This window comes from Microcaecilia unicolor, chromosome 9, assembly GCF_901765095.1.
Source record: "Microcaecilia unicolor chromosome 9, aMicUni1.1, whole genome shotgun sequence".
In the NCBI taxonomy this organism is placed as follows: Eukaryota; Metazoa; Chordata; class Amphibia; order Gymnophiona; family Siphonopidae; genus Microcaecilia; species Microcaecilia unicolor.
The window spans coordinates 123,156,070-123,174,329 of record NC_044039.1 but is presented as its reverse complement, the minus strand read 5'-3'; the positions used below and the strand labels follow the sequence as shown (position 1 = coordinate 123,174,329).

The 18,260-nt window shown below is 49.0% G+C and overlaps 1 protein-coding gene across 2 annotated transcripts in view; it reads right to left on the bottom strand.

Annotated features, from left to right (window-relative positions):
* Positions 1–601: 601 nt before the first annotated feature.
* The window catches only part of ZFYVE26 (zinc finger FYVE-type containing 26), a 273,412-nt gene continuing 255,753 nt past the window's right edge, over positions 602–18,260 (bottom strand). For both annotated transcript variants that reach the window (XM_030215525.1, XM_030215526.1), the window contains one exon: positions 602–3,642. In XM_030215525.1, coding sequence (XP_030071385.1) covers positions 3,433–3,642 — 210 coding nt within the window. In that variant the 3' untranslated portion in view covers positions 602–3,432. The remainder of the gene's footprint in view (positions 3,643–18,260) is intronic.

Sequence of the window (18,260 nt, the reverse complement as noted above, 5' to 3'; positions counted from 1 at the left end):
ATTTAGAATTAGCCAATCTGGAGAAATTAGGTCTTACCTAAAATTTTCTGTCCTTCAGTCACACCAAACGAGTCTAATAAAATGTATACTTATGCCTATCTATGAGCAGGTGGAGATTGAGTTGCAGGATCCCATAAAGCACTCCACAATTCTGTACTCGCAATTTAGTATTATTTAAATATCCAAGCAGTGAGAACATTACCATAGTGTCTCCTGCCAGAGACTAAAGCAACCAGTTGCTGACCAGAGAACATGAACTGTATTCAAAAGTGCATCTGGAGGAAAAGGTAAATTCAACTATCATGGAAGGAAGCTGGACTCATCTGATGCAGGAAAGCACATTAGCAGGTAAGAACTAACTTCACCTTCCTTTTTGTCAGCACCAGACGAGTACAGAAAATATGGGATGTAAAAAATGCAGGCCCTAAGATGGGAGGAAAAGAGAGGCCTCAGCACATATTACGGAAGCCACAAAGGCAGTGTCCTCAATGGCAGCCACATCAACTTGGCCTTGTTACCGAATAATATTTGGGCTAGTTTGGATAAAGGGTCAAATCTTTGGCTGTTTCTTTATTTTGGATCACCAGTTGCTTGTTGGGTTTTTTTAAATCATTTCTTCAGGAATGTTCATTTTTTTGTGCAGCTCAACAAGAGAATGCTCTTCTGTCAAGGATCTGCTTTGTTCCTGTTGTGCTTAATTTAGTTTTAGCTCTCTTGCTACAGGTAATGCAGCAATTTCCTGTTGTTTTAGGTGGATGCAGATCATATATTGTTAGTGAGCTACTGTTTGTATACGGCTTCTGATCTTGGTCCATTATAGGATTGGTTGCCACAGACTAGATGAATTTTGAATGTGGGGGAAGACAACCAGCAGTTACATACAGTGGGGCATGGTAAATGCTGGTTGGTGGGGGTATTTACCATGCCCCACTGTGTTGCCACAGTTTTTACAAGGGAAGGTACAGTTCTCTGATTCTTTTTGGTATTTGGGGGTATGGGTTGATTCTGGGTTGTATTTTGAACATCACGTACTTGGGATAGTTCACTCAGGGCTTTCTTCCCTGAGGTGGGTGTGGGCCATGCATCCTTCTGATGATGATGAGGCAACATTGCAAACTTTTTTTACACTCTTTGATTTCAAAGCTAGTACACCACAGTGTCTGTTAACATACTTGCATACAGTTCAGAATGTCAATGCTGTGATTAGGTTGTTGGAAGGTGTGTCTAAGCAAGATCACCTGAGGCTGTCCACCCCCTACCTAACTTCTGAAAAACTAGTCACCAACTGGCTTAGAAGCTTTAACACCAATTAAAGGGTGGGGTCAGCAGCTAGCACTTGCTGGAGATACAATACTGAATTGTTTGAGCTGCAGCAGATTCTATAAGGCACAGTACCAATTCTGTACTCATCATTACCTGCTGGGAGATGTTCATAAACCCATATTTTCTGGACATGTCTGGAACTGCAGACAAGGAAGTAACTTTAGCTGTAATTATTTCTAAATCCAGTGTTGCCTATGCTAATGGCAAGTAGTTAGAACACAGCACAGATTTCTGTATGTTAAAGACTATAGAAAATGTATCAATTTAATTAAAAAAGTGCAAATATGAGTGTGCAAAGAGTCAGAACCCACAAAAATGGGTACAGGTTGTACTTTTAACTACAAGTGGGTAATTTAGACCTTGAGGACAGGCTGTAGGCTTACTCATGGCAGTACTCTAGAGAAAATGTACTTGCTACAACTAACCTAGTTAATTACTACCACTTGTTAATATGGTAGCAAGTTGCAAATTGAACACGCTGGCCATTCTTTTTTGAGAAAGTAAAGGTCTGTGGGCTGCTGCTAAAGATCTGAGTCCATTACATGGTTGCCTCTATGGTTAGGATTTAGCATAATTTGGAGAAAGAGTGATTTCAGTGTTACTTTCTGAGAAGTATGTGACATTACCCATACTTCAGCCAGACTCAAACTATTACTCACCAAGTCAACATCTTCACTTGTATCATACAGGCCATTGCCCAGATTATACCTTTTCCAGGCAGTAAGAATCAGTACTAAAGCTTTAATCCAGGACAATAAGGTCTAAATTAATCCCTTTGCTTACCCTTAAAAGGTACCATCTATTACTTCAATATTTTATCATATATTTTAAAATTGCCTTCTGAAGAGTAAACATTATATATAAGCACATATCTTTTGAGTCTCAGCTCCTGCAGTATAAGTATATCTTAAAATCCCTGCTCAAGAAGCCAGTATCATAGCTCCCCATCTTCACCATATCAGTTAAGAACAAAAATTGTTTGTCTTCCTCACAGGCTTTGGCCTACTTAGTTCACATAGAACAAATAGCCTACATTTTAATCACATGAGAGTGGCTCTTATATTCAGAATAAAAAAAAACAAGGAGTTGGAACTGGATCAGGCTCTTCAAAACCAAACTCAGGACACCGAAGTGAAATTATAGGTGGTAGCAGCAATTTACATGCTACTGGACAATTGTTTCTATGTGCAACGGTCTTTTTAAAGACCAGATCATGTTTGTTTCACAAGACACATCACCAAGGACAAATATCAAGTATATGGATCAGACTCCTGAGGCAGACACACGTGACAAAACATGGTACCGTGTTGAGTCAGCTTAAATAAACACCTATAATTTCACTTCAGCATCCTGAATCTGTTTTCGAGCCCGATCCAGTTTGCACTCCTTGTTTTTGGATTCTTATATTGAGAAAACATGATCAGTGATACTGCATTCATTCCCAACTATTGTAAACCCCTTAAACACCAAATCACAATTTTGTTAGATTGTGACATTTGTTCTCAGACTGTATTACAGATAGTTGTGATATCCAGGGGACAAGTCAGCTCAATCCCATCAAGATTTGCTCCTATATCTCTATTTTTACTCCTCTACTTGTTACAGGCATTGCATTAAATTCTTTTGACCTTCACTGGGTTACCATTGCAGTGTCACTGATCTAGGCCAAGTGCTAAGGGCTAGATGAATGACACTGTGATGGTAACCCATCATGTCTATGCCCATCTGACCTAACGACCTATGAACATTTTGCTTAAGTGTGCATAATATAAAATATTGCCCACAAAAAAAGAGAAAAGCCTGTAGCTGACATCACAAATACTAACACCTTCAACACTGGTAGCGAATGGGGAGAGCCCACTGTTTCTGACACCTCAAACAGATTTCCCACAGAACATTGCTTTCCTGCTATAAATGTGAGACACCTCTCCCCTATCCTCTCTGAGGTAGTAAACGTTTCATGAACTAACTAGCACTTTTTTTTTTTTTTTTGAAGAAGGAAAACCTCCTTTGCATTAAGTCTATAAAATTCCCTTCAACACCGCCTGCAGCCAAGGGATCTGTTCTTGCAGCCACTGCTGGTTAGAGTTTTTGCTCTGGTTGTAAATCTCATTTCCTTGAGCTCTGGCTATGCCTAGTTTTGGGCTGCATCTGGTGCTCTGAAAGCCACTTGGAGCAGATCTGGCGGATGATCTCGTCACCTTGATCACTGGCTGCCTGCAGCACATCCTGCACCAACGACACCGCTCGCTCCTGCTCCAGCTTCACCGCGATGAGATAGGCAGAGCGCAGCCGGCTGCACACCAAGCATGCCTTGATCTAGAGAAAACAAAGAAGCATTAGCACACACGGATAGGGGAGGCTGGAATGCTCTTTCACTTCAAGGTGAATTTGCTCATGTGGTTGAGATCAGCAGGGTGAATGTGTTGGGAAGGTTTGGGGAGACACAAAGGCTCATCAGGAACTTCAAAAGGAGCTGCTTACAACTGAACTGGAAGAACTTCCAGACCAAACCAATAAGCCACTTTAAATGTAGTTTTGCCAATTGATAATTATATTGCATCTTGTACACATTAACAGTGTATCAAGATGTACGTACCATGCTTGCCTCTATCACAGATCACACTTACATGAACATAGTCTGGTGACGTATTCATAATGGCATTTATTTTCACAGGTCAAGATTCAGGCACCAGAGTCAATGATTTTTTTCTTTTAATGCTGGCTATGGCTCTCAAAAAATATCTGGCTATTCAGTGCCACTATATGGATAGTGACCAGCGTTGAATATCAGGATAAAGCTGTCCTAAGTTATCTGGATAGCAGACTAAATATTGTCACTATCTGGATAAATTTCAGGACCACCCCGGTTCTGTCCTGGCACTATCCACATAGCATTGAGACAGTCTAAGGATATTCAGAGGCTTTTATCCAGATAGTGCTGCTGAATGTCTCAGTCAGCAGCATTAGCTGGATAGCAGATCCTGCTACCTGAATAACTGCTTTTGAATATTGATTTACTTATACTTAGTGCTGAGCTATAGTACAAAGTAAGCCATTATAATGCCTGTGCTCCCCCCCCCCCCAATAGTTTATGATTTGTTTGAATACTTGAATCCTATCACAGGCTGCCTGAAATTAGGTGCAAATTGCATTTGTAGGGTATAGAAAATTAGCAATTTATGTGTGTGATTATTACACTTATGTGTAAGTGCTAGTCCTGTGCACAGTGGTATTCTATAACACAAGGGTGCAACTAGCTTAGCGCATAAATGCAAGGAGGCATGCGCATAGACAGATCCCACATTTATGTGCATAACTTACTTTATGCACGAAAGGTGACAACTTAGGTGTCTGCATTAATACTTGCTATTGACATGGCGTAAGTGGGTTCACCTAAATGTTGGTGGGTAAATGCAGACTTAAACAACAACAAAACCAGGGGACACAAGATGAAGCTAGAATATGGTAGATTCAAAACAAATAGGAGAAAGTTTTTCTTTACTCAGCGTGTCGTTAGACTCTGGAACTCGTTACCGGAGAATGTAGTGACAGCAGCTGGCCTTACGGAATTTAAAGGGGGTTTGGACAGATTCCTGAGGGAAAAGTCCATTGAACATTATTTTTTTTTTGGGGGGGGGGGGGGGGGGGGGGGTTGCCGGGTTCTTGAAGCCTGGATTGGCCGCTGTCAGAGACAGGATGCTGGGCTTGATGGACCCTTGGTCTTTTCCCAGTATGGCGGTGCTTATGTACTTATGCTAGTATTCTAAAACAGAATCTGGCCAGCCAGATGCTTTTATAGAATTAGCATCTAATTTTTGCAGCCCTTTATAAAATTGGCCCTAAGTGACTGGTACAAGTCTACTTGCTTTTTTTTGTAAAATACCATAAGGAGAAATTATGTCTTACCTGATAATTTTCTTTCCTTTAGTCTTATCAGAGCAGTCCAGAACATGTGGGTAGTGTGTCTGTCAACCAGAGGATGGAGACAGAGAAAGCAGTTGTGTGTGATTCACTGTGCAGCCATAGAATGCTCAGTACTTCGAATGCCCAAGCAATGATATCTATATCAGCCTTCTAGTCAGATATCATCTTCATCCTTTACCAAACTAAGGCATTTTCTACTGTACTGACAGTTCTCCAATGGGTCAGGAGTTGCTTCAAAAGCCAATGAGACAAGATAAAGGTATAGCAAAGCAGAACAGCTTTAAAGTATAAAAAGAACAAATGAACATTCAGAATTGAAGCATGCACACCAATATTTAATTAGGGTGGGCTTCGGGACTGGTCTGGTAGGACTAAAGGAAAGAACATTATCAGGTAAAACTTAATTTCTCTTTCCTTAGCATCCTTACCAGACCAATCTAGAACAGGTGGAATGTAGCAAACCTATCCAAAAAATGGACAGGACTGTACCATTCTTGGCAAAACAAGTTCTCCTACGAAAAAGGACCCAAAAACCAACAGGGCAATTGATCCACAAACTCCAATGTGGAACAAAAACAAGCAGATCTCAGTCAAACAAGCAGATGAACGATTAAACCAAATCTTTTATTAGTGATATAAATCGTAAAATGCCCAACACAAGCCATGTTTCACCCTAATAAAAGTTTTGGTTTAACTGTTCATCTGATCTGCTTGTTTCTGTTCCACATTAGAACTGGAACAATGCAAATTCAGGTATCTTGAGAGTGGGTGTGTGTCTTAAAGAATATGCCCACATTACTAACAGAAGGAAGAGAAAGGGAAGAACTCAATCCTTTATTGTCCTGTTTGTCCATCTTGAATAGATTGTAAGCTCTGTTCAGCAGGAGAGCAGGGACGGTCTTGTGTGTGTGTTTTATGTACAGCACTGCATCTGACTAGAAATGCAAAGTAGTAGATGATGTAAACTTTGCTGTACCAAGCACTGAACATCCAGTCTCTCCAGGAAAGGCTACCCGGCATAGACATAGCCGTTGCACTAGGTCACAAATCCACAGGATTGTTGTGGAGTAATCCTGAAGGAATCTGACCCGAGAGAGATTAATACGGGTCCAAGCTGCAATAAAGCCTCTCACTTCCAAACCAATGGGCTCAGATGTAGGGTAATGTGTATGCCCCCAATGTTTACAACAAAAGATTTTTTAGAAACCTCAATAACAAGCTCCAATCTAATAATCACACGGGGATGATCATAGGAGGTGACTTTAATATATTAGCGGACCCAGCTATAGATAGAACTCACAGCCCTCATAGAACATTTATTGACCTCACAAAGGCAATACCACTTTTGTGTGACATTCTAGGGGTGGTGGATGTGTGGAGTATGTTGAACCCGGATGTTAGATTATACCCACTACTCCCGGGCACACCACATACAATCACGTATAGATTATTTATTGGTAGATGATGGGAGTTTCGTTAGGGTCCAGGCTGCGGATATAGATCCACAACCTCTTCCCTCCCCCTACTCTCTTACAACAAATCCCCTGTCTAATACAACTTATCCCCTCCCTACCTCTCCCACCTTTATTTATTTTTTGTCTATTAGATTGTAAGCTCTTTGAGCAGGGACTGTCTTTCTTCTATGTTTGTGCAGCGCTGCGTATGCCTTGTAGCGCTATAGAAATGCTAAATAGTAGTAGTAGTACCAAGGAGAAAACAAGACCCATTCACCAGTACCTGAGCAATAATATATCTCCCCTCAGGGTCCAAATAAACCTGTTGTTGTTCAATCTGAAGAGATTTATGAAACAAGATTACTACCCCTGCTTTTTCCCCATCGCTGGAGCCTCTATCATATTGCCCATTCACCAAGTTTATAATTTCTTATGTTCCTGAGATGCTAAATGTGTCTCTCCTGGAGCACAGCTATAGACACCCCCTTCTTTTTCAAATTATGGAGTATTTTCTTTCAAATGCCTTCACGGTATTATGTAAGCCACATTGAGCCTGCAAATATGTGGGAAAATGTGGGATACAAATGTAACAAATAAATAAATAAATAAATCTCCTGTTTCTCCGGTGGGGTAAGCGATTTCAAAAGATTTGTATTCAATATCGTGTTATTTCTTCGCTATTTAACTGCTATTTCGCCGATTATTGGGAGGCGTGCACGGAGCTCTGCTTTTCAGCATCTGCTCTGCAGCATGGCGACACGTGACCCTCGAAAGTAGTACTGTAGGAGTGGCGGTCGGATCTGGCCTGCATTGCTGCCGGATCAGAACCGTCAGGACTACCTCAAGACTTGTGCATATTTAACCAAGGACCTTTGCTTCTTTGTATCACATTCCAGATCTGAACTTTTACAGAACTCTTACACTTTATTGTACTGTGCCTTAACTGTGGATTGTCAGCTCCTGCTTGCAAGATACCAAAGTTATTGGAATAACTGTTTGAGACAAAGTGCAGATGCAGTAGATAATCGCTTGTTGCAAATAGTGGCCAGGGCTTGCACACAAAACTCAGCCTACACGTAGACGCTACATGAATAGAAGATAGTCTGAGGGTGTAGACACGCCCATCCTGCATTCCTGAGCCTTAAGCTCTGCTGAGCCTTATCAGCTCTGTGAAAGAAGCATTGTGTGATTATGTGTGTGTGCTAGAATAGTGCGATAAGTTTCGTTTTCCTTGCCAGTTTCATTTCAGTGCTGTGACGTGTGTATGTACTGTAAGAACTACAAGAACTACAAATGTTTACTGCGCATGCCAACTGTGATGCATAAGGGGCCTAATGCGCAGGCCCACAAGGGAGGTATAAATGTAAGTGTCAGCTGATTTCTGGGACACAGTATCCTGAGACTGAACTCAGTGCTGTACATTGCTAGCAATAAAAGCTGTCTTGCTTCCAGAACCAGTTGCCTCTCGTCTCCTGATTTACTAAGCCGAGGGTCCTGTTACATCTGGCGAGCCAGCCAGGAGACCATAGAGGGAAACGGATTATATTCTGTCCCCTCCCCCACCGCATAGTCAGGCTGGGTAATCTGCCCCCCCCCCCACCCCTGAGCAGGTGGTGAGTGGCCACCGCTGAGTTCAGCGTCCACCCCCGAAGGAGGGCTGATAGACGCCGGCTGGCTGGCGGTGGGGTTGCGTGGTTCCGGCAATACACCTTTCCAGAACTCCGGAGCGAGCGCGCCAGCAGGCCACGTCCGAAGACGGCGGACAGGTGAGTATACTCTGGGTAGTTGACCGACCCGGTAAAGGGTTGAAGAGAGGCTTGATCTCCCTCTTAGCCAGTGTCAAGTACGGACTAGGTCCCGAACCCCACTAGGCTCCGAGAAGAAACCGACGGGAGGGTTTCTTGTGGCGTGTGAAAGCTGTGTGAGTGGGCCTGCATTTCCGGATCGGGAGACCGCACTCCAGTCAGGCCGACTGTTGACCCTTTTGTGTCCGGTGGAGCGAGACCCCTTACTCCTCCACTATCCCTTTCCCCCTTCTGTCTGTCTGCTATCCTTTGGCACTCAGGTTAGGATGGGCGGGGGTGGATCTACTCCGTTAGATTTAATGACTGAACACTTTAGCGAAGTGTTCGACCAGGAACAATGTAGTAGGGCCGGGATGATACAGCGATGTCAGTTCATGTGGCCCGGTCTAGGGAGATTTGTTGACTGGCCGCCGGAAGGTTCGTTCGAATATGAGAAAGTAGCTGCAGTCATGAATGTTGTCATAGTCGAGGGGAACCCAGGCTGCCCCGAGGACATTCCTTATGTGGAGGGATGGCTTAACGTGGTCCGGAACCTGCCGCCGTGGGCCCAGCGTAAGGTAGAAAAGGCCGCCCTTATGGTACTAAGCCAGAGGAAGGGTCACAAGACCAAGTTGAAAGCCCAAGCCACGGCCAATACCTTTAAATCCCCTGCGACACTCGCCGTCGCAAAGGCCGTAAGAGACACCCCCACCGCTGAAGCCACGCCCAGGCCCACTAGTACCCTCCCAAGACCCACGAAGCATGTCCGAGACAAGGCCCAAGGCCCCCAAATTCCTGAAAAGGGAAAGAAAGCCCCTATACTAAATACGACTGAGGCCTATGAGGAGGATCCAGCGACCCCCCCTTACAGTCCGATATACCCCAACCTCGCAGACTTGACCGCGGGCCAGGGTCGGACACTGAAGAACCTCCTGAGGCCGAACCCGCAGACCCTGGAACTCTCAGGAAAAGTCAAAGGGTCACTAAACCGATAACCCGATTTCCCCAGTCAAGCCTGACAAGTACCCTTCCTCCAAGCACACGAACGGAAGCTGCGGACCTGTTTCCGATCCGACAGTCAACAACTTACACTCCGACCCCGGAAGGCCAGCCCATCGAGTCAACAGTCTACACCCACGTCCCCTTCTCTAGCTCTGACCTATACAACTGGAAGGCACACGGGCCTTCATACGAACAAAAGCCTGAGCAACTTATAGAACTTGTGGAGGGCATCATATATAGCTACAACCCGACCTGGGGCAACCTCAGACAGTTGAGCGCCCACGTCTTGACTACTGAGGAACGTCGCCTGCTGCAACAGAATATGGAAGAAGCCGTCAGACGGGCTCACCCAGATGAGGCAAAGATAGAGGATCGCTTAAGGAGGGAGGTGCCCACCGCCCGACCCGACTGGGATTACCGGACTGAGGACAGCCAGAATCGCAACCGCCAATATCAGCAGGCATATCTAACGGCCTTGAAGAAGGGGAAACAGAAAATCACCAATATGGGACAAATCCACAATGTTGTCCAGCAGAAAAATGAAAGCCCAGGGGACTTCCTAGAGCGCCTTCTGGAAGCGTATCGAAGACATAGCCCCATAAATCCCGAGGATCCAAAGAATGTCCCCACAGTGGTTATGAGTTTCGTTAACCAGTCCGCGCCGGACATTAGGAAAAAGCTCCAGAAGACCGAAGGATTTGAGGGGATGAGCATAAGCCAATTAAAGGCTATAGCTGATCGCGTGTTCGGATACCGCGACCAGGAAGAAAAATCCGAGGCCCGAAAAGAGGCAAGTAGACGGATGCATGAAAATGCAGATGTGCTGGCTGCTGTGCTGGAGGAGCGCCTGGGATCAAGGCAACGCGGCAGGGGAAGAGGCCGAAGAGGCAGAGGGGCGAGGTCACCTATAGGACGGAACCAGTGCGCCAATTGTCGAAAGGAGGGGCATTGGTGGGCGGACTGCCCAGAGGAGCCACGGGACCAGAACCGAGAGGTGGCGGACGACACCCATACAAGGGGCCCCAGGCAAGGGCAACGGGGCCGAGGAAGAGGACGAGGCCGGGGACATGTCGAACAACAGGAGTGGCAGATGGCCTCGATGCGGCCCAGGGCTACTCCGCATGAAGTGACCGGGAGGGCAGAGTCCCCACTGACCCTCTGGTTGAAATCCGGGTGGGGACACAACAAATGAGGGCCTTATTAGATACAGGGGCCCAACGATCTGTCATCACCACTGCCATAGCCCCTCCCACGAAAGTAACCATACTGATTGTGGGAGCCTCAGGAAAGTCCCTCACAGCCCCGCTCCTCAAGGAACGCCACGTCCAAATCGGAGGAACGATGGTGTCCCATCAGTTCATACATATCCCTGAGTGTCCAGTCCCCCTGATTGGCCGGGACCTACTGTGTAAGCTCCAAGCCACGTTAAAATTCAAGGCTACGGGAGAAGTAGAAGCCCAGTTCGAAGGCCGACCCGTAACACTTATCTGCCCTGTCCGAGAAGAATGGAGACTACACGCCCCCCTGATCGCAGGCCCCGGCGACTGCCGCTATTGCCAGGATACCCCTTTTGCATGGCAGAGGAGAACCCTCATGGCCGGAGTGCCCAGCGTGTGGGCAGAACTGAACCCCGGAGGATTGGCGGTCAACGCCATCCCCATCTGGGTCGAATTCAAACCAAATGCTCAGATCGTCAATCAAGGACAGTACCATATCCCCTATGCAGCCCGACACAGTATGCAAACACACCTACAGAAACTCCTTCAACAAGGGGTCCTCAAACCGGCCAGATCTGCCTGGAACACCCCATTGGCCCGTCAAGAAGCCAGGGACATCAGAGTACAGACTTGTCCAGGACCTGAGGAAGGTCAACAACCAGGTGGCCGACATAGTGGCCCTCGTACCTAACCCGTATTCCATTCTAGCCCAAGTGCCAGCCCAAACCAATTGGTACAGTGTCATTGATCTGAAGGACGCCTTCTTCTCCATCCCTCTTGCTGCTGATAGTCAACAGTTGTTTGCCTTCACGTGGGAAGACTTACAAACTGGGAGCAAGCAGGTTCAGCTTCTTCCTGCCTGCCCCAGTCCGCCTGATCCAGCTTCTTCCTGCTTGCTCCAGTCCGCCTGGTACAGCTTCTTCCTGCCCGCTCCAGTCCGCCTGGTACAGCCTCTTCCTGCCTGCTCCAATCCGCCTGATCCAGCTTCCTCCTGCCCGCTCCAGTCCGCCTGGTACAGCTTCTTCCTGCCAGCTCCAGTCCGCCTGCTCCAGCTTCCTGACTGCCTACTCCAGTTCGCCTGATCCAGCTTCTTCCTGTCTGCTCCAGTCCGCCTGATCCAGCTTCTTCCTGTCTGCTCCAGTCCGCCTGGTACAGCTTCTTCCTGCTAGCTCCAGTCCGCCTGCTCCAGCTTCCTCCTGTCTGCTCCAGTCCGCCTGATCCAGCTTCCTGCCTGCTCATTCCAGTTCACCTGATCCAGCTGCTCCAGTCCGCCCGATCCTGCTCTACCTGCTTGCTCCAGTCCATCTGCCTGCTCCAGTCCGCCTGATCCAGCTTCTTCCTGTCTGCTCCAGTCCGCCTGGTACAGCTTCTTCCTGCCTGCTCCAGTCCGCCTTATCCAGCTTCCTCCTGTCTGCTCCAGTCCGCCTGATCCAGCTTCCTGCTTGCTCGTTCCAGTTCACCTGATCCAGCTGCTCCAGTCCGCCCGATCCTGCTCTCCCTGCTTGCTCCAATCCATCTGCCTGATCCAGCTGTTCCAGTCCGCCCGATCCTGCTCTCCATGCCTGCTCCAGTCCATCTGCCTCAACCTGTTCCAGTCTACTTGATCCAGCGTGTTACAGCCTGCCTGCTCCAGCTACTCCCTTACTCCAGGCCCTCTCCTCCAGCCAGCTTACTCCAGTCTGCCTGATACAGCCTGTTCCAGTCCGTCTGCATCAGCTTGTCCCAGCCTGTTCCAGTCTGTCTGCATCAGCTTGTCCTAGTCCGCCAGCTCCTGCTTCAAACCACTCCAGCCTGCCACTCAACCTGACTACTAGCCAATCATTGACTTTCCACCAATCACCTGACTGTCTACCACCCACCCTGAAACCCGCCTGCCTCCCAGCCCATCCTCCTACCAGCTCATCACTCTCCTGCCCGACTGCTTACCCTCACCTGCCTGTCTCCCAGCCCACCTACCTTCCCTTTGAACTCCTGTGTCACTACCCATGGCCCCCATTCACATCCTATTCCTTGCCCTGTCCCTCCCTAATCTTTTCTCCCTCTCACCGCTGTCTTCCACACGATCTCACTACCCATCCCTGTCCTCTTCCGCCCTCCCCTACCTACCCCTGTCCCCCACCACCTCTCCATCCCTACTGTCTTCCTCCTCCTTCCTAGCTCTCAACCTTCAACACCTCCTTCCTGCCATGAACCCTTCCCCTTTCCTCCTAAGCGCATCCCGTCTTCGTCGCCCTTCCTCACCCACCCTTCTCCGCACTCTCTTGCTCCTTCTCCTGCTATCCGCGGGTGACATCAATCCCAACCCAGGTCCCCCACACCTGTCCTCGTCCTCATCTCATCTATGCAAACGATCCCGCGATATCTCCAATCTCATCCCTATTCCCCTCCTCCCCCCCCCTCCTCCCTCCCCTTCTCGTGTGCCCTGTGGAACGCCCACTCAATCTGCAACAAACTTTCCTTCACCCACGATCTCTTCATCTCCCTTTCCCTTCATCTGCTCGCCCTAACTGAAACCTGGCTCACCCCGGACAACTCTGCCTCAATCGCAGCCCTATGCCACGGAGGTTATCTTTTCTCCCATTCGCCCCGCCCAGTCGGCTGCGGTGGCGGCGTCGGACTACTACTTTCGCCCGCCTGCAGCTTCCAACCTCTCCACCTACCTCAGTCTCACAGCTTCTCATCCTTTGAAGTTCACTCCATCCGTCTATTCCACCCACTGCCACTCAGAGTTGCAGTCATTTACCGCCCCCCTGATAAATCCCTCCCATCCTTCCTTACAGATTTCGATGCCTGGCTCTCCGTCTTTCTTGAGCCCTCATCCCCATCCCTCATTCTCGGTGACTTCAACATCCACACTGATAACCCTTCCGATTCATATGTTGCTCAGTTCCTCACTCTTACCTCCTCCTTCAAGCTCCAACTGAGCCCCACCACCCCTACTCACAAATCTGGCCACTGTCTTGATCTCGTCCTCTCTTCTTCTTGCTCACCCTCCACTTTCTGCGTTTCACCTCTTCCTCTCTCCGACCACCACCTTATCACATTCACACTTCAGCACCCTCCCCCTCACTCTCGCCCAACACTAACTACTACGTCCAGAAATCTCCAGGCTGTTGACCCCTCCACCTTATCCTCTACTATCTCTGATCTCCTCCCTTCCATCTTGTCCTCCACATCTGTTGACAAAGCTGTCTCCACTTACAATGCCACTCTTTCCTCTGCTCTAGACATCCTTGCACCGTCCATCTCCCGGCCCACAAGACGTACCAATCCCCAGCCCTGGCTGACCCCTTGCACCCGATACCTTCGCTCCTGTGCCCGTTCGGCTGAACGCCTCTGGAGGAAATCTCGCACCCTTACTGACTTCATTCACTTCAAATTCATGCTATCCTCCTTCCAATCCTCCCTATTCCTCGCTAAGCAGGACTATTATATCCAATTGACCAATTCCCTTAGCTCTAACCCTCGTCGTCTATTCGCCACCCTCAACTCCCTCCTCAAAGTGCCCTCTGCTCCCACCCCCCCTTCACTCTCTCCTCAATCTCTGGCCCACTACTTCCGTGACAAGGTCCAGAAGATCAACCTCGAATTCACCACCACTCCCTCTCCTCCTCTTCAGCTTATATCTCACTCTCTCATCCAACCTACCCAGCCCTCCTTCTCCTCCTTTCCTGCTATCACCGAAGAGGAAATCGCCCATCTCCTCTCCTCCTCGAAAGCCACTACCTGTTCCTCTGACCCCATCCCCACCAACCTACTTAACACCATCACACCTACCATCACCCCCACCATCTGTCATATACTTAACCTCTCTCTCTCCACTGCATCTGTCCCGGACACCTTCAAACATGCTGTGGTCACTCCACGCCTCAAAAAACCATCACTTGACCCTACCTGTCCCTCCAACTACCGCCCCATTTCCCTCCTACCCTTCCTCTCCAAGATACTTGAACGCGCCGTTCACAGCCGCTGTATTGATTTTCTCTCCTCTCATGCCATCCTCGATCTGCTCCAATCCGGCTTTCGCCCCCTACACTCAACAGAAACGGCACTATCTAAAGTCTGCAATCACCTATTCCTCGCCAAATCCAAAGGTCACTACTCCATCCTCATCCTCCTCGACCTCTCCGCCGCTTTTGACACTGTCAATCACAACCTACTTCTTGACACACTGTCCTCCCCTGGGTTCCGGGGCTCTGTCCTCTCCTGGTTCTCATCTTATCTCTCCCATCGTACCTTCAGAGTATACTCTCATGGTTCGTCCTCCTCCCCTATCCCGCTCTCTGTTGGAGTTCCTCAGGGATCTGTCCTTGGGCCCCTTCTTTTTTCAATCTACACCTCTTCCTTAGGCTCCCTGACTTCTTCTCATGGTTTCCACTATCGTCTTTATGCCGACACCCAGCTTTATCTCTCCACACCAGAAATCACCGCGGATACCCAGGCCAAAGTCTCGGCCTGCTTATCCGACATTGCTGCCTGGATGTCCAACCGCCACCTGAAACTGAATATGTCTAAGACTGAACTTATTGTCTTCCCACCCAAACCCACTTCCCCTCTCCCTTCACTCTCTATCTCAGTTGAGAACACCCTCATCGTCCCCGTCTCATCTGCCCGCAACCTCGGTGTTATCTTCGACTCCTCCCTCTCCTTTTCTGCGCACATCCAGCAGATAGCCAAGACCTGTCGCTTCTTCCTCTATAACATCAGCAAAATTCGCCCCTTCCTCTCCGAGCACACCACCCGAACTCTCATCCACTCTCTCATTACCTCTCGCCTTGACTACTGCAACCTACTCCTGACCGGCCTCCCACGTAGCCATCTACTCCCCCTTCAGTCCATCCAGAACTCTGCCGCACGTCTTATCTTCCGCCTTAACCGATATACTCATATCACCCCTCTCCTCAAGTCACTTAACTGGCTCCCAATCAGATACCGCATACAGTTCAAGCTTCTTTTACTCACCTACAAATGCACTCGATCTGCGGCCCCTCCGTACCTCTCTACCCTCATCTCCCCTTACGTCCCTACCCATAACCTCCGCTCTCAAGGCAAATCCCTCCTTTCAGTACCCTTCTCCACCACCTCCAACTCCAGGCTCCGTCCCTTCTGTCTCGCCTCACCCCATGCCTGGAACAAACTTCCTGAGCCCATACGCCACGCCCCCTCCCTACCCATCTTCAAATCAATGCTCAAAGTCCACCTCTTCAATGTCGCCTTCGGCACCTAATCACTACACCTCCTCTCAGAAAACGTATCTACCCCAACTTGACATTTCGTCCTTTAGATTGTAAGCTCTTCCGAGCAGGGACCGTCCTAATTGTTAATTTGTACAGCGCTGAGTAACCCTAGTAGCGCTCTAGAAATGTTAAGTAGTAGTAGTAGTAGTAGCAATTCACGTGGACCCGACTCCCCCAGGGGTTCAAGAACTCACCCACTCTCTTCGGAGAGCAACTCGCCCAAGACCTGAAGTCGTACCAGTACGAGTACGGGCCTGTCGTCCAGTATGTAGACAACCTGTTGGTGGCCCGGGAAACGTACACGGACTGTGCAGAAGCTACCCTTTATCTCTTGAAAACCCTGGAAGCACAAGGGTACCGAGCCAGCCGAAAGAAAGCCCAGATATGCGAGATCGAAGTCGAGTACCTGGGATTTCGCCTCCGAGAAGGAACCCGAAGGCTCGGTACACCCCATACCCAAGCTATCTGCAACCAACCCACTCCAACAAATAAGAAGGAACTACGAGCGCTATTGGGGGCAGCTGGATATTGCCGGATCTGGATCATTAACTTCGCTGTTCTGACCCAAGACTTATACACCAAGCTGAAGGGACCTGAACTCGAGGCCCAAACCCTCCAGTGGGAGAGACATGAACTGAAAGCTCTCGAGGATCTAAAGAAGGCCCTCGTGGCTCCGCCAGCGCTCGGACTGCCAGATGTGACTAAACCATTCCACTTGTTTGTGGATGAGAAGAAGGGTCTGGCACTTGGGGTCCTCACCCAAACGGTTGGCACCTGGCAACGACCAGTAGCATACCTCTCCAAGGGCATGGACAACGTAGCCAGAGGATGGCCGGGGTGTCTCCGAAGCATTGCCGCTGCATGTCTTAATACACGAAGCCAACAAACTCACTTTTGGCCAGACGCTCCTCGTGACAACGCCCCATTTCATCCGTGGCCTGCTCGACAGCCATGGGCCCCGATGGATGACTAACTCCCGACTAGTCAAGTACCAAGCCCTCCTATGTGAAAACCCGGACGTGCAAATCCAGGACACTACCAACCTGAATCCTGCCACCCTTCTCCCGGCTCCTGAACCACCCTTCCATGACTGTGAGGAGGTGATGGCCACCGTGCATTCTAGCAGACCCGACCTTAAAGATCAACCCTGGCAAGGAGGAGTTACCCTGTTCACAGATGGAAGCAGCCAAGTGATCGCAGGGACTCGGAGAGCTGGATATGCCGTCTTATCCGAGGATCATGTGATCGAAGCAATGGCCCTACCACCCGGGACATCAGCTCAGAAGGCCGAACTGATCGCCCTCACCAGGGCCCTCTTATGGGCAGAAGGAAAAATTGTGAATATTTACACCGACTCCAAATACGCCTTCCTCACCCTCCAGGTGCACGGAGCCTTATACAAAGAGAGGGGATTCTTGACAGCCGAGGGGAAGGGACTCGCAAATGCCACTGAGATCTGCCAGCTACTTGAGGCCGTGTGGAAGCCGAGGAAGGTGGCAGTGATGCACTGTAGGGCTCATACTGGTCGAACAGACCCCATCGCCCGGGGAAATCAGTGGGCGGATGATGCCGCTAAGAAGGCGAGCCAACTCCCTCATTCCTCGGACCTCGTGCTTTTCATCCATCTCCCCACAGAGACCCCCAACTACGCCCCACCAGAAACTGAGTGGGCCCGACAGGAGGGCCTGGAATTGCGCAATGGATGGTGGCTACTACAGGATGGCCGAATATGGATCCCCGAAGCCCTGGCCTGGACAGTGGTCAGAGAAGCCCACAACTGCACCCACCTGGGCAGAGACACTTTGGGGCGCCTGCTCGAGAAGACCTACTACATCAACAAACTATCTGGACCAAAAATGCTTCCAGTAGGTGCACAACTTGTGCCCGGAACAACCCACGGACAGGACCAGGTCCTGCACCCGGTCACATCCTCCGGGGCACCAGCCCATTCCAAGTCTGCCAAGTCGACTTCACGCATATGCCCCCTGCCCGGGGCTACAAAGCTATCCTCGTGGCAGTATGTACCTACACTGGGTGGATTGAAGCTGTACCCACCAGGACAGAGATGGCTAAAGAAGTTACTTCCTTACTTATCCACCACATCCTGCCAAGATATGGCCTCCCCAAACAGATCAACTCTGATAAAGGACCTGCATTTGCCAGCGAGGTGACCCAGCAACTCAGTACTAGACTGGGTCTCGATTGGAAGCTACATTGTGCTTGGAGACCCCAAAGCAGTGGGGCAGTGGAGAGAGCCAACCGATCCCTGAAGAACCAGCTAGCTAAGCTATGCCAGGAAGCCAAAGCCAAATGGCC